Source organism: Pan paniscus, chromosome 10 (assembly GCF_029289425.2).
Source record: "Pan paniscus chromosome 10, NHGRI_mPanPan1-v2.0_pri, whole genome shotgun sequence".
Taxonomy (NCBI): domain Eukaryota; kingdom Metazoa; phylum Chordata; class Mammalia; order Primates; family Hominidae; genus Pan; species Pan paniscus.
The window spans coordinates 15,084,262-15,100,426 of record NC_073259.2 but is presented as its reverse complement, the minus strand read 5'-3'; the positions used below and the strand labels follow the sequence as shown (position 1 = coordinate 15,100,426).

The window sequence follows — 16,165 nt, the reverse complement described above, 5'->3', positions numbered from 1 at the left end:
ACACCTTATAAAAGATTAATTCAAGATGGATTAAAAACCTAAATGTTAGATCTAAAACCATAAAAACCCTAGAAGAAAACCTAGGCAATACCATTCAGGACATAGGCATGGGAAGGACTTCATGACTAAAACACCAAAAACAATGGCAACAAAGGCCAAAATTGACCAATGGGATCTAACTAAATTAAAGAGCTTCTGCACAGCAAAAGAAACTACCATCAGAGTGAACAGACAACCTATAGACTGGGAGAAAATTTTTACAATCTACCCATCTGACAAAGGGCTAATATCCAGAATCTACAAAGAACTTAAATAAATTTACAAGAAAAAATCAACCAACCCCATCAAAAAATGGGCAAAGGATATGAACAGACACTTCTCAAAAGAAAACATTTATGCAGCCAACAGACACATGAAAAAATGCTCATCATCACTGGCAATCAGAGAAATGCAAATCTAAACCACAATGAGATACCATCTCACACCAGTTAGAATGACAATCATTAAAAAGTCAGGAAAAAACAGGTGCTGGAGAGGATGTGGAGAAATAGGAACACTTTTACACTGTTGGTGGGACTGTAAACTAGTTCAACCATTGTGGAAGACAGTGTGGCGATTCCTCAAGGGACTAGAACTAGAATTTGACCCAGCCATCCCATTACTGGGTATATACCCAAAGGATTATAAATCATGCTGCTATAAAGACACATGCACACATATATTTATTGTGGCACTATTCACAATAGCAAAGACTCGTGAACCATCCCAAATGTCTATCAATGATAGACTGGATTAAGAATATATGGCACATATGCACCATGGAATACTATGCAGCCATAGAAAAGGATGAGTTCATGTCCTTTGTAGGGACACGGATGAAGCTGGAAACCATCATTCTGAGCAAACTATTGCAAGGACAGAAAACCAAATACCGCATGTTCTCACTCATAGATTGGAATTGAACAATGAGAACATTTGGACACAGGGAGGGGAACACCACACACCGGGGCCTGTCGTGGGGTGGGGGGACGGGGGAGGGATAGCATTAGGAGATATACCTAATGTAAATGACGAGTTAACGGGTGCAGCACACCGACATGGCACATGTATACATATGTAACAAACCTGTACGTTGTGCACTTAAAGTATAATAATAATTAAAAAAACGTAAAAGGAAAAAAAAAGTAGACACATACTATAATCACCTTGAAAAAAAAAGAAAGTCTTTGAAAGAGATAAAAAATTCCATATACTCCACTTCCTACAATTCTGGCAGTTTCCAAATACTTTTACTTATATGGAAATGCTATCATATCCAAGAGTGCCTTTAGAGCTAAGCTAACAGTAGGCTAGTGATCTTTAGCACATTGCTTTTTCTGTTGTGTTATTCAGGGGGCTTTCTCACATTTATGTTTCCATTTTTCACATTTCACAACTTTCTTTGGAGCACAGATATTTCAGGAAGATTTTAGAGCCTTTGAATAGCATTATGGACTTTTTTGCATTAATTTTTACTTTTACAAAATTGTGCTAAATATTATTTCTGTTAATTAGTGAGTTTTGTGGGGGCCCCTTAAATTGGAACCCCAGGCTATGCCTCATTTGCTTCACTCTGGTCCTGGCCCTGAGAGAGGAACACAAAAGGGATGGTTAGAAAAACAAGAACAAATGAGCCTCCCAGAATTTTCTCAAACTACAGGCCAGTTAATTAAGGAAAGTAGATATTACATAGCTAGGTACAATGAACATGCAGTCAGTGGATTGTCTCAGTAATTTATGGAGATAACCACCAACAAAAAGTGTATGTGGGTGGGGACAAAAGAGAGACAACAAAGTACTGCAGGCAGAAAGCTTCCTTTTGCTGATTTTGCCTCACAGAATTGAGAGTTTGTTCTTACACACAAGTTTAATGCCACCTTCCTCTGTCTGCCATGGACCAACAAGCGATATATGCTGAGTTAAACTTACCCACAGACTCAGGCCCAGAAAGTTCTTCACCTTCATCTCTTCCTCGGGGTAAGTGGCTTTAATTTTCCTTTCGGCATTTGTATATCTTCCAGAATTAGATCTTCCTGTTACATTTATGGCTTTAAATCATTGCTTTAAAGATGAGCAGTAGTTTTATATTAATGTTTAACGGGTGTTGCATGGCTTGCCTGTAGATAATCACAACTTTGGGAAAAAAATTTTAAACCTCATACATTTATTTTTTTCAATCAAGTTAGCATGAAAAGCAAACATCACTTGTCTTACTGAGCCTTGGTTAAAAGACTCTGAACACTTTAGGCTACCCTGGGCACACTGCCTATTGGTTACCCCTGCTCTACAGGGGAAAGAAAGAAAGAAAAGAAAGAAAAGAAAGAAAAAAAGAAAGAAAGGAAGAAAGAAAGAAAGGAAGGAAGAAAGAAAGAAAGAGAAAGAAAAGAAGAAAGAAAGAGAGAGAGAAAGAAAGGAAAGAAAGAAAAAGAAAGAAAGAAAGAAAAAGAGAAGGAGGAAGGAAGGAAGGAAGGATGGAAGGAAGGAAGGAAGGAAGGAAAAATATTTTACATGTATGAACTAAGGAATATTTAAGACACATTGCAAACTTGCTGTAATAACAACCTACGTTATTCCAAATTCCTCTACAAAATATCAATACTATGATTAAGTCCCAGTGCATTTTCATCCATAATATTCCTTTCAGAATACAACGTGTAGGCCAGTTGCAGTGGCTCATGCCTGTAATCCCAGCACTTTGGTAGGCTAAGGTGATTTGCTTGAGTACAGGAGTTTAAGGCCAGCCTGGGCAATGTGGCAAAACCTTATCTCTACAAACAATACAAAAAAATAGCCAAGTGTGGTGGCACGTGCCTGTGGTCCTAGCTACTCGGGAGGCTGAGGTGAGAGGATTGCTTGAGCCCAAGAGATCAAGGCTGCAGTGAGCTGTAATTGTGCCACTGTACTCCAGCCTGGGTGACACAGCAAGACTATCTCAAAAAAAAATACATATATATATATATACTTTTTATACATATATTTTATATATTATATATATATATAAAGTGTAGGCTTAATGAGTAACATACTTCACTCTCTCAAGAGAGGGGAACACTTTCTGGAAAAAAAATCATATTCAAGATCAAAGATTTGAATATCATTACTACCTGACAGTTTCTAGTTTGAAAAGTATCACAGCTTAGAAAGAGACAAGCCACAAAATACTCGAGCATATCAGTAACGAACCTACTTACCATTTGTTGAAACTGGCACTTTCCTGTGTCTCTGAAGAGTTAGGATTCTGAGTGAAAGAAGCGGGGAACACCAATGTGAGGTAACACATGATGGATAGCATGGCCTGTGGATGGATGGGAAGAAACTAGAAACTGAGGCAGAAAATCAGCATGAAATTATTATGACACATTATTATTTTCTGATATCTAACTGAATTTACTATCATTGATAATATTACAATTGTTTACCAATCTGATATTCATTCCATATCATGCCAAGCATTTGACTTGTGCTGTTTTAAGACTGTTTAAGTTTTAAACTATTGAATTCTCAAAGTTTTAAGTCAAGAAGAAAGTCTTAGAGCCGTCAATTAAGTTTCACTATAATTTTCACATAAGAGTAGAGGAAATCAGAGGGTTCTAATAACTATAGGGAGGATTTGGTTGAGTAAGATTTTTTTTAAAGAAAAGAGTAAGTCTTTCTTTTCCTCTATTCATATCTAGCAAAAGGTGGAAAGTGGGCTTTGTCAGAAAATGAATATAGAGATAGTGAGACTCTTCCCAAATGTTGCTATGATCCCAAACCAATGGATGCAGCAATTTTTTCTACTTGGATTATAATAATTATCCTATAAAATGTCATTCTGAGAGTAAACCTGAAGAAAAAACAAGAGTAGAATAAAGCCAGAGCAAAATATGTGACTATAGAACACTGGTCTGATATTAAATGATTGTAAAACCACTATTGGTCTCTGGCTAAACTGCTGAGGCTGTGGTCACTCTGTAGCATGGTGATTGTGTCTAAGGCAGTCAACAAAACCAGAAGGAGAGATGTGAGTGATAACCGATCTTGCTTATGGCCAAATGGCCAAGGGTTTGGTCTGTTAGAAAAGTGGATAAGGTGTTGCAAAAATGCCCCTAGAGTTTATTCATTCATTAAAAAATAAGCTCCTACTCTGCACCAGGCATGCTGTGAATACAGCAGTGAACAAAACAGAGAAAATTATTTTCCTTCATAGAGTTTATAGTAAAATAGAGGCACACTTGTGGAAGACAGTATGGCGATTCCTCAAGGATCTAGAGCTAGAAATACCATTTGACCCAGTGATCCCATTACTGGGTATATACTCAAAGGATAATAAATCATGCTGCTATAAAGACACATGCATACGTATGTTTACTGCGGCAGCATTCACAATAGCAAATACTTGGAACCAACCCAAATGTCCATCATTGATAGACTGGATTAAGAAAATGTGGCACATATACACCATGGAACACTGTGCAGCCATAAAAAAGGATGATTTCATGCCCTTTGTAGGGACATGGATGAAGCTGGAAACCATCATTCTGAGCAAACTATCACAAGGACAGAAAACCAAACACCGCATATTCTCACTCATAGGTTGCAATTGAACAATGAGAACACATGGACACAGGGCAGGGAACATCACACACCAGGGCCTGTTGTGGGGTGGGGGTAGGGAGAAGGGATAGCATTAGGAGAAATACCTAATGTAAATGACGAGTTAACGGGTGCAACAAACCAACATGGCACATGCATACATATGTAACAAACCTGCACATTGTGCACATGTACCCTAGAACTTAAAGTATAATAAAAAATAAAAATTAAAAAAATGGAGGCACACCATCAATAAAATAAACAAATAACTAAGTCAGTATAAAAGATGAGACGGTGTTAATGTTATTGAGAAAGATTTGAATATAGGATTTAACTTTCGGGGAGGGTAGCATATCAAACAGAATACTCAAGGAAGGCCTCCCTGAGAAGATGACATTGAGTCAAAACCTGACAGAAGTGAGGGACAAAGACATAAGCCCCTGAGAGAGGAGCCTTCTAGGAAGGTGACCAACAAGTGCAAACACATCAAAATGAAAACACGCCTGTGATATTGTAGGAGGCATCTGCGTGGAGAGTGTGCGTATGGAGGCCAGATGGGGTGAGGGCAAAATGTAAAACCACTATTGGACTCTGGCTAAACTGTTGAGGCTGTGGTCACTCTGTAGCGTGGTGATTGTGTCTAAGGCAGTCAACAAAACCAGAAAGAGAGATGTGAGTGATAACATACAACAGAAGTGGGGGCCAGCTTAAATAGGGACATATGAGCCATTCTACAGACTGATTTGCCTGATGAAAAAGCCATTGGAAGGTTTAGAACAATGAAATGAGATGATTTCACATACTTTTTAACCTCAAATGGAGAACAGCCATAGGTAGGTATTTCCAGACAGCTAACATCCGCCGGACCCCTGTAGTGATTCATTGTAACTTCATTAATTCTAATGTCACGTGGTGCCACAGAAACACAGTACAGGAGTACATTCCTCCCAGACACAGTACACTCCACTCAACTCCTTACATTTTAGCATGAATGAATAACGATTTTTAAAAGTCACCAAGTTGCCTTTTACCTATAGTTAAAAAAAAAAACTTTTAGAAAAAAAGAACTGCTGTTCATTGAACAGTTACCATGTGCCAGACACTGTGTCCAGCATTTAGAAAAATTGTTTCATATAATCCTCTCCAAAATATTATGACATAGATAATATTCCACATTTCACAGATGAGGAAATCTGTGGGTTATGAAGGTTGAACGTATTTTCCAAAATAACATGTTCACATTCAGATTTGCTAGATCGGAAAGACTGTTCTTAATCAATGTTAGCCTTTAGTAATGAAAATTACTAAATTCATGTTAGTAATAGAATTAGGCTGGGCGCGGTGGCTCACGCATGTAATCCCAGCACTTTGGGAGGCCGAGGCGGGTGGATCACCTGAGGTTGGGAGTTCGAGACCAGCCTGACCAACATGGAGAAACCCGTCTCTACTAAAAAAAAAAAAAAAACAAAATTAGCCGGGCGTGGTGGCGCATGCCTGTAATCCCAGCTACTCGGGAGGTTGAGGCAAGAGAATTGCTTGAACCTGGGAGGCGGAGGTTGCGGTGAGCTGAGATTGCACCATGAGCCTGGGCAACAAGAGTGAAACTCCGTCTCAAAAATAAATAAATAAATAAATAAATAGAATTAAGTTAACACTTAAAATAGTGACTATACAGAGCTTTCTCCACTAGACAAACAAACTTAGAGTTTCAAGGAAGAAAAGGGTGGGGAAGAGAAGAGACAGGTGAAATAACGTACATATATAAAACTGGAAGGAAAGCCATCCCAGTGCTGTCTTGGGCTTATTGACTGCATGTAGACATTCTTGTATCACACCAGCTCTCATTAGAAGTTCTAGGCCAATATTACCAAGCTTGGTTTCCTCACATTCAGATATATCCCTGGGGCCTTGGAGTCTCCTCTAGGTATCTACTCCTCCCTGCCCCCCTCCACTGATACAGCATGTCCTAAATAGTACCAGACGATAATCCATATGTTACAACCCTGACTCCAGTGTATTATGGTTCCTCCCATAATCTTTGATCACCTCTAACGCTACTAAATTCTATCTCCTCAGGGCCGTTTTAGAGAGAGCTGATTCACTTATATCAGTGTGAGCATCCTAATATGAGAGATTATCAGGTCTGCAAACTGGACTGCACAACTTAATCCTCAAGGATACTGTACCATTAAAAGTAGAAATGGCTTCATGGCCGTTCTGAAACATATAAAGAGACTAAAGGATAATATTATAGTATATCTGATGCTAAATTTTTTAACATGTAACTCATAGCAAGTAATCACTTACATGGAATAATATTAGAAAAAATAAAAAGGAATAGACAATACAAATAAATCAATAGCTTCAGATCAATTAGAAAGCCTTTATTCATAAAAGCTCCTAGCTCTAATAATAGAATTTATAAAGTAATTTATAATTATAATATATCTAATATGTTAAAAACCAAATGAGAGCAGAGGGAGACTTACAATTAAATCAGAGATAGGGGAGCTATTTAGGCACAACTTCTAGCAGTGTAACTGAGCAATATACTACCAGAATAATTCCTTATCAGAGTTGATTTAATTTTGGAAGCTATATCCCAGTGTTTCTCCAAAATATTTTTATAAATCTTTTTTTCTATTAATTCATGTTTTCAAAGATACAGAGCAAAATACATTGATAAAGTTGCGATTAATTTATAACATTTCATCAATATAATCATAACTTTTGAAGAACATGGGAGATTCATTATATAGTAATTGATATGATTACAGAGAAAAGCAGAGATATCTGACACTTGGTTTAGACTATGCGATGTTGTAGTCATAAGCGCATGTTATGTTATACTAGTGATAATATTGAAAAAGGTATGCAGTCACAAAACCTTATCCCTTGATGGCTTGGGATCCCAAGTTGGCTTTGACCCAACTTGGAGATGATTGTTCTAGACAACAGCAAAGCAGAGGATTCCATGTCCAAGAACAGAATTTCTGTATACCACCAGCACCTAACATGGTACTTGGCACAAAATAGAGCCTCAAAAAATATCTTGACTAAATGAAGGTCTTCCTTCTTGGACAAAATGCTTTGACTTACTTCATACATTAAGACATGCACTTAATTTTTGTATAGCACTTGGCAATTTTCAAAACATCTTTCTACCTATCTCATTTGGTTCTTACACCAATCCTTTGTATACACACATGCATAAGCGTTCGTATTTTATCAGTGAGCAAACTCTGTTGGATCTGAGAAACCATCTTGCAGGACTCTACTTTTAGAATGATGGATAGAGGTTGTTCCCTGCCCCCATCCCCCAAGCTGAATCTAATTGTCCCTATGTTATCCCAAGTACATTTTTGTGCCAGATGTACTCCACTGAGTTAACCAAGGTTTTTTGTTTCGTTTGTTTGTTTGTTTGTTTTTGTGTTTTTCTTTTTAACTTTTCAGATGTCTGTCAGGGTTCACCTTGGCATCAATTTGCCCTGAAACTTAGCTGTGCTGGGATTATTCTCCTTGTCTTGGTTGTTACTGGGTTGAGTGTTTCAGGTAAGTGGGGCACCATCATTTGTTTCATAATACTTACTCTACTTCCATTATGTATCTTAGAGCATCTCAACATAATTTGGCTACCCCAATCTTAGTGTAAAATCAATGAATAAAAAGTCATGAAACAATGCTTCTAACAGTCAGTCCATATCCACTTTGGATACCAGTCTTTCATATTTGTCTTCCTAATTGCCCTGAGAGTCATCACGGGGTATTATATATGTGGCCCAAGAACTTTTGAAAAAGATCACAATTGATGATAACAAAGAAAAGAAAAATTTCCAGTTATTTATGGTTTATAATGTACTTACTAAAATTCCAGATTGCAGTAGACAATCTCTCCCTTGGAACAGGCACAATTAGACTCATTTTGAAGATGACAAAGTTCAGGTGAGACTGTAGGCAATTTAAGAGCTTAAGTAATCCCCTTAGATTGACTTACCTAGTAGACACAGGCAACCTAATGCCTGTGTGAGTCCACCTGTTTTGTTTTTCCTTATTTGTTTCTGTATGCTTCCTGTAGGTGAGATCTTTTTTTTTTACCACTTCGCTAATACTTTTTTCTGTCCATATTCAAGCGTGTTGAGATTATCTAGTTTCCTAAAGTAACAAATATAATATATCCACTCCACCACACATTTCAGCATTTAATACTCTTGTTTTTCCTTATGTACTAGTGACATCCTTAATACAGAAATCATCAATAGAAAAATGCAGTGTGGACATTCAACAGAGCAGGAATAAAACAACAGGTAATTGTGTGGCTTGAATTTCCTAAGAATAACTGTTAATATTTGGTAGATTTCATGTGTTACCTTAGGCACAATTCATAACAATCCATATGTTAAGATATTCTTATCATTCTGCTTTTCTGGATTAGAAAATTGAGACATAAAAAGATTCAACAACTTGCTGAGGGTCACATAAGCACCAAGTGATGAGGCTGGGAATTGTACGTAAGTGGTCTGACTTATGAGCCTAAGGTTTTAACCAGCAAGGCATGCTGCCTCATGAGGAGCCTCTGCTAGGATACTCCACTGTTGATAGGAAATATGTGAAATATCTGATTATTTTAGTGAGCTGTTAAGTTTGGTCTGAAGTTAATTGACAGAACTTAAACATAGAATGAATTCTTTACTATTTATTGTATTTCCTCACCACGCAGCCACATTAGTCTTGTTCCAGTGTGCGTTAATAAAAAAAAGGTGACTATTGTTGAGTGACTATAGTGGAATATGATCTGTGTGCACATTCTCACAGAATGGAAGTTTTAAGAAAACCTGAAAGTCCTTCTGGAAAATTCTATCCAATAGATCACATTAAGTAGGTAAATACATCATTTAGCAATTGGAAATTTTCTTATAATTTTTTCTCCATGGTATTTCTCATTAATTTAGTGAAAATAATTATTTGCTATGCATTTTGTGCATCATTTAATGTCAGCACTTTTTACATGAGTTTTATATTGTTGCCTGTGCAGTGATACAGGCACTGGTGATGAATTTAAGGAAACTGAGAAATAGTGGGAAATATTTCATCTGACTGGCTGGACTTAAGTTATTCTGTCTCTCACTGTCTTAAAATGTAAGATGTGGCAGTTTAAATTATTCTGATGGTGTTTTCCTATTTTAATATTTTATGATTCCATTTATGCTCAAGATAACTGGTCACTAATTCCCAATTCTTGGTACCAGAATGAACAGTAGGTCTCAAAAATCTCAACTTTATAACAGATTCATTGTTCTCACAGTGATAATCAAAAACTTTGAGCATTTATAATGACCTGTGTGTGTGTGGTTGTGGTGTGTCAGGGATAGGTTAGAAATATAACATTTATTTCTTATTTCTGTTTTTTACTTTAGAGAGACCGGGTCTCTTAAACTGCCCAATATATTGGCAGCAACTCCGAGAGAAATGCTTGTTATTTTCTCACACTGTCAACCCTTGGAATAACAGTCTAGCTGATTGTTCCACCAAAGAATCCAGCCTGCTGCTTATTCGAGATAAGGATGAATTGGTAAATCATTAAATAAAATACCTTAATAAAACTTAACACTTTCTTTAAACCATATTAATATGTCTGTGCATTAGCCCAGGGGTTTTATGCAATGGAAGTGATGACTTTGACGTCACAATTTGAATGACTAAGTGGATATGTAAACAAATAATTAAATATAAGGTGATGAATACAATAATAGAAATAAAAACATAGATAGAAATATCACAAAGAAGGAAGAATTAATGCTGACGACGAGTTAGGAAAGACTTCAGAGATGAGGTGATGCTTGAACTAGGTTTTAGGGGATCAAACCAGGAATAGATAAGCAGATTCAATATTCTTCTGTTCCATTTATAGACACACACACAGAACCTGATACGTGACAAAGCAATTCTGTTTTGGATTGGATTAAATTTTTCATTATCAGAAAAGAACTGGAAGTGGATAAACGGCTCTTTTTTAAATTCTAATGAGTGAGTATTAGATGAGCTAACTTTAATATTCAATTTATATCAGGTTTACACTGCAAGGTAGTAACACTGAAGATTGAGTTTTGTAGTTTTAATTTGGTTTAAAAACTCTCAAGAAGTTCTGAATAGGATAAGAACATGGATGATTTCAAAGTTGGTTGGAAAGTTCTATATATGAAAAGATATCAGCTCTTTATGAGAAAATATATTTTTATCTGCCATGGAGTTTTAGGGGACAGGAAATAGACTAACTGATTTGGAACGGGCACATTAAATTAAAAATAGTGATTATCTGGAGACCACTGGCACACAGAATGTCTTACGTTGTATTTTTCAAACTGTGGGAAAATATACATTAGTAGGTAAAGAGACCAATTTAGTGGGTCACAGCTGGCATTAAAAGAAAAGAGAAAATAGTAAATATCAGAGTGTGGAACCCAGACACCCACGTTGTGACAAAAATTGCAGTGTATTTGAACCACTGGTGTGAAAGACAGAGGTACTTGAGATGATGTGATGAAAACATGTCTAACCCACAAAAGAGCTATTTGCTATTTTCTCTTCAGTGTGACATGCTTTTGTCTTGTGTAAGATGGTCAAAATTACCATCAATGTACTATGAGGGTTGATGCGACACAGGCAAATTTCATGTTTTAGCAGAATTCGTGGATAATTTTGCAGAAAAAGGCAGGGTGTTTTCTTCCCTCACAAGCAAAAATGTATAGGTCTTCAACCACATTTCTGTAAAGAACTTTTAATGAGTTTTTCAAAAGAGATAATATAAAGTTATATTTAATGAGTCTGTAAATGATTTAGTCAAATTGGCAGAATTTACATTTAAAATGTATTTTCCGTCACTCAAAAAACAAGAGGTTAAAATCTAAAACATAGGAGAATGTTTAAGTTTGTCTACATTATACTAAGATAATTTATTAAGTATGGAAAGTATTAAACACTGAAAGAAATGTTGGCTCAATCAGCAAAGTTTTGACATTATATGAGCCACATTCTAAAATATTTTATCAAGTGTAAGATTTTAAAATAAAGATGATTTAAAATAAGTGTTCTGGACTAGAATAAATTTATGAAAAGCCAAACATACACATTATATTTAAAAACATCTCTCTTGATTTTTATATTGCTTTCTGGGGGTTATTTTCAATATTTTATTTACAAATAAATGAAAGTAGGTTTGCTATTTATTTTTATCTTTCCACACATGGTATTGGTGAATTAGCATTTATTAAGTATAGTTTGTGTGTGTGTTTCTTAATGGGGTCATAATGCAAAATGTTTATTTTATTGTGGTTCACAGTAAAAAATAAAATTTGAAAACATTGAAATGTGAACATAAATATGTGTAAAGTGGATGGAGTAAATTCAGTTGAACTTTTCATTTTATTCTGAGGAGAAAGATGATGCTTTAAGATAATAGTGATCAGGTAAACCTGGAAGGTATCACGTTATAGTAGAAAAAGCACCAGTTAGACTCTGCTTTTATTTGCAAGGCAAGGAAAGAAAGGAAAGAATCATAATTTTTTTACAGGATTATTTTGGGGGCTACAGGAGACAATGTTCAAGAGCTAGCCAGATGTCTCATCAAGGAAGGCCTGTAAAACCACTGAGGGCCTTTTGGAAAAGGAATTGTTGACTTGGCCAGATTGGCATTTAAAAAAATTACCCTGATAATTGAAGAAACAATTAAAAGGGTGGAAGAGATAAAATATAGGGAACTTTTGCAATAGCCCAGTTGAAAGAAGTTCTTGGTTTGACTAGAAGGTTGGGCAGTAGGAAGAAATCAGACAAGCAGCCCCAAGAGGCTACATGAGAAAATGGAACAAAGGACTAAAGAAAAGCTGTGATGGAGCCCAGCACGCTGCCACCACCTCATCCGTTTGAGACAAATAGGAGAGTCTTGAACTCACACCATCCTTGCAACTCAACCCCAATACAGCCTGTCCCTTTGTTTGAATTATATCATCACCTCCTACCTGCAGTGAGCCACGGGACTCATGCCTGTTTGAAACTAATATTATGTTGCTGCAGATACCTGTTCACCTCTGTTTGGAATGAGAATGAAAGGAACCTCTGACTACATAACCATGAACTGAGCCACTTTTTCTCACTGCTTCCAAATTCTATAGACCCTGAATATCCATCATGCCTCTAGATATTTATGATATTTACTCAGCACATATTTTTGAAGTATTGCCACATTTTCATATTTCATCTCCATGCCTCCCCTAAATATTAGGTGGCTATAGCCTAAATATTTAATAAAACTGTGGCTCAGTAAAGTTAGGAAACATTTTTAATGTGACCTGTTAGTAGAACAATAAGAAGACTGAATCCCCAGTTTCCAAAGTTTCTTTCTTTTTTTAATGTAATTGTGAAGTTTCTTGTTAGAGGGATTCTTTTCCAATGAAGATGAACTTGGAAGTTCCAGAGGTTTACATTAGCTCTATCTTAAAAGTTCATACCATTATATTTGTGACCGTGTGCCTTCTTTGTTTAATAGTTTATCATTCCACTGCTTCCTGAGAGTCCTAGGAAATAATGGCTAAGTGAGAATAGCTCTGAGAAAATCATAAATGCTAAGACAGATTTTCTTTTGCTCCACAGCTTAGAAATTAGAGGTGATGCTAAAGAAAACAGCTGTATTTCCATCTCACAGACATCTGTGTATTCTGAGCACTGTAGTACAGAAATCAGATGGATCTGCCAAAAAGAACTAACACCTGTGAGAAATAAAGTGTATCCTGACTCTTGACTATGAATCCCATCTCAATTTATTTGCTTCCCATTACTGATCTCTGTACTTGTAGCTGCACATACTATTGGTACTACCTAATAGTGCCACATTCAGTGGCACAAAGTGAACAATTCTGAGAATTGTACAACTGTTATGAATCTTACAGAAGTTCATGTTTATCATATTCATTCTATTAAATGAGGAAACAGAGACATAGAGAAAAACGTGCATCGTTTTAAAGAAACAGTGATATTCTATGGTGAAGGAGTGAAGGATGTCCCCGAATATGCCAGATTGGTATATGATTGTTTTGTGTTTAAAACAGTGGAGAAATTGTAGATTCAGAAAGGGAGAGCTGACCTGTCTCTTCCCGCATGCGGCAAGCCGTAAAGATTCCTCTGGGAGGGCTATCCGAGTCATACAAGGGCAAGAAAATAGCTCTTATCGCCAGAGACCTGGAATTGGATGCTGCAATGAACCTGAATAAAGATACTTAATAAACACCTATCTTTCACCTATTTTACAGCCCCCCGCAACCAATATATCTCCTAGTGACTCCTCTAGAAAATTTATTGCCCCTAGCCAGCTTTTCTTCATCCTGTTCATGCAATTCTCCTGCCTCGGCCTCCCGAGTAGCTGGGGTTATAGGCGTGCATCACCACGCCTGGGTAACTTTTCTGTGTTTCTAGTGGAGATGGGATTTCACCATGTTGGCCAGGCTGGTCTCAACTCCTGACCTCGGGTGATCCGCCTGCCTCGGCCTCCCAAAGTGCTGGGATTACAGGCATGAGCCACCGAGCCTGGCCTGTGTTACATATATTTTCAATTTTCTGTCTCAATTTTGTTATTATGCTAAGAAAAATGTAGGTCTTTAGGGCCGTTTTAGTTTTTTTTTTACATTTATTTGAAAATTTTCACACTACTTAGCACTTGCTTAGTGCATAATTGAGCTGCTTCTGGTTTCTCAATATTCTTTCCTAAATTAGGATTCACTGCAGTTATCAGCTAAACACGGACAAAAACAACCCAAAGGAATACTTTCTAAGAAAAAAAAAATCTTTTAACCAATCAAATCAGAACAAACGAATTACTCGAAATCACTTCAAATATAATTAATGGAATTATATAATGCTAAAATAGGGTTCTAATAGAATAAATACATATAATTATAATTGTAGTTTGCTGCCTATGTCAGTTAGGATTTTCTTCATTACAAATTACTCCAAAGTTTAGTGGCTTAAAACAAAAGGCTTTAGTTTTGCTCTGGAGATTACAAGTTAGCTGGAACTTTCTATTGATCTGGTCTTTGCTCATCTGATTTGTTCTGGGCTTACTCATGCGTCTATGGGCAGCTGACTGGCCAGCTGAGGGCTGGCTGGTCTACGATGACCTCAGTTACATCTGGGACAGTTAGTTCACTGTCCACTTGGCTGCTAGATCCATGTGTTTCTAATTCTCCATCAGGTTATCCCAGGCTGTTCACATGGTGGCTGGGCAGAGTTCCAAAAGGTAGAAGGGCCTTCACTTGCAACTAAACACTATCACCCCCCACATCCTATTAGACAAATAAGTCAAAAGGCCAGCTCAGATTCAAGGGGTGGGATAGACTTCTCATCCTGATGAGAGGAGGTGTGAAGTCACATTACACAGGGTGTAGGTGCAAGGGAGGTGTAGAGAAGCAGAACTCATGCTAATTTTTAACTCAAATGACATATAACCTTTAAAATTATTTCTTTTTATACCAGACTTCACAAAGTATCTGTGGAGAAGTTTCTGATATTAATTGGGGTGTTGGTACTAAATAGACTTGAAGGTATTTTCCAACATTAGGATTCAACAATTCTGTGATTTCACCCACAAAAACTAGAAAGGATGAAGGAGGGAAATTTCAATCAATAAAATACATGGCTGAAATTCTGTGAATCAGGAGATTTTCCAGAAAATGTTGTTTGAAGTTGGACTAGAGTTAATCCTTCCAGCTGCTTTTGTTACAAGATAAGTTGTTGAATCATGTAATGTGACAATGGCTGTGCAAACAGCAACTAAAATTTTGGATAGGATGTAAACAGCCAACCACAACACGGACAAACTACCAGCACAATTGTTTTAGTCCTTGGAATAGACCACAAAGCCAGGGACCCAGAACTAAACCCAGACCATTAAAACATCCCAATGTATTGCTGGGTCTGTTTCAAAGAGCTGGATGGCTTTTTCTTTTAGCTTAGTCATGGTTATTTACTTGACTGTATTTATGAGGTGTAGAAAGAACCATTTTGCTATAGCATAAGCACTCGCTCGGGAATTCCTTAAAAGGAAATCAAGGATAATACCAAACTTGGCTGATGGATTTTAAATGGTTTGTTGAGTCTTTAAAGCAGAAGTGATGTTCACATAAGAAACAGTATCCTAGAAGAGCACAGCCCCATTGGTAATATAAGTAGCCTTCATTTTAACAGGAGTGAGTCAATCATTGGTACCTTAAGTTGGTCAGATTTTCTAAGTAGAGCGAAATAATTTCTGCAAAGCAGGCTGGAGTGTTTCTGAAAAAACAGAAGACAGACTACTATAGTAATGATAGTGTTGAAATTAGTACATGTGTCTGATGAGCTATGTCTAGCTGATAAGGATATAATGACCTCAATGGAAGCATTTCATTGAGTAGGGTTAAGATCCACTTTTTTACAAGATTAAAGGTTGGCGTTAATAATGTAAAGGTAATTTAAGTACCAGATAAGACCTCTAAAAGAGAATTGACTTTCTGAAATATTTAAGTAATGT

The 16,165-nt window shown here is 36.8% G+C and overlaps 2 protein-coding genes across 2 annotated transcripts in view; one reads left to right on the top strand and one right to left on the bottom strand.

The window, feature by feature from the left end:
* The window catches only part of CLEC2D (C-type lectin domain family 2 member D), a 157,633-nt gene that overhangs the window by 87,676 nt on the left and 53,792 nt on the right, over positions 1 to 16,165 (bottom strand). The window contains exons 9-10 of the mRNA XM_003829650.8: positions 3,231 to 3,334; positions 1,969 to 2,172 (exon numbers count right to left, since the gene is read on the bottom strand). The gene's annotated coding sequence lies outside the window, so the exon portion shown is untranslated. The remainder of the gene's footprint in view (positions 1 to 1,968; positions 2,173 to 3,230; positions 3,335 to 16,165) is intronic.
* On the top strand, positions 1,476 to 13,405 carry KLRB1 (killer cell lectin like receptor B1). The gene is made up of 6 exons (XM_003829653.3): positions 1,476 to 2,016; positions 8,068 to 8,166; positions 8,844 to 8,918; positions 10,029 to 10,183; positions 10,523 to 10,638; positions 13,258 to 13,405. Exons 1-6 carry the CDS (start codon positions 1,932 to 1,934, stop codon positions 13,403 to 13,405), a joined length of 678 nt encoding a protein of 225 aa, XP_003829701.1. The 5' UTR covers positions 1,476 to 1,931.

Excerpts from the sequence above, each read along its gene's own strand:
- KLRB1 (XM_003829653.3), top strand. The coding sequence starts at position 1,932 with ATGGACCAACAAGCGATATATGCTGAGTTAAACTTACCCACAGACTCA. Across the intron at positions 8,919-10,028 it reads GAGCAGGAATAAAACAACAG|AGAGACCGGGTCTCTTAAAC; the intron begins GTAATTGTGTGG and ends TTTTTACTTTAG. Across the intron at positions 10,184-10,522 it reads TTCGAGATAAGGATGAATTG|ACACACACACAGAACCTGAT; the intron begins GTAAATCATTAA and ends TTCCATTTATAG.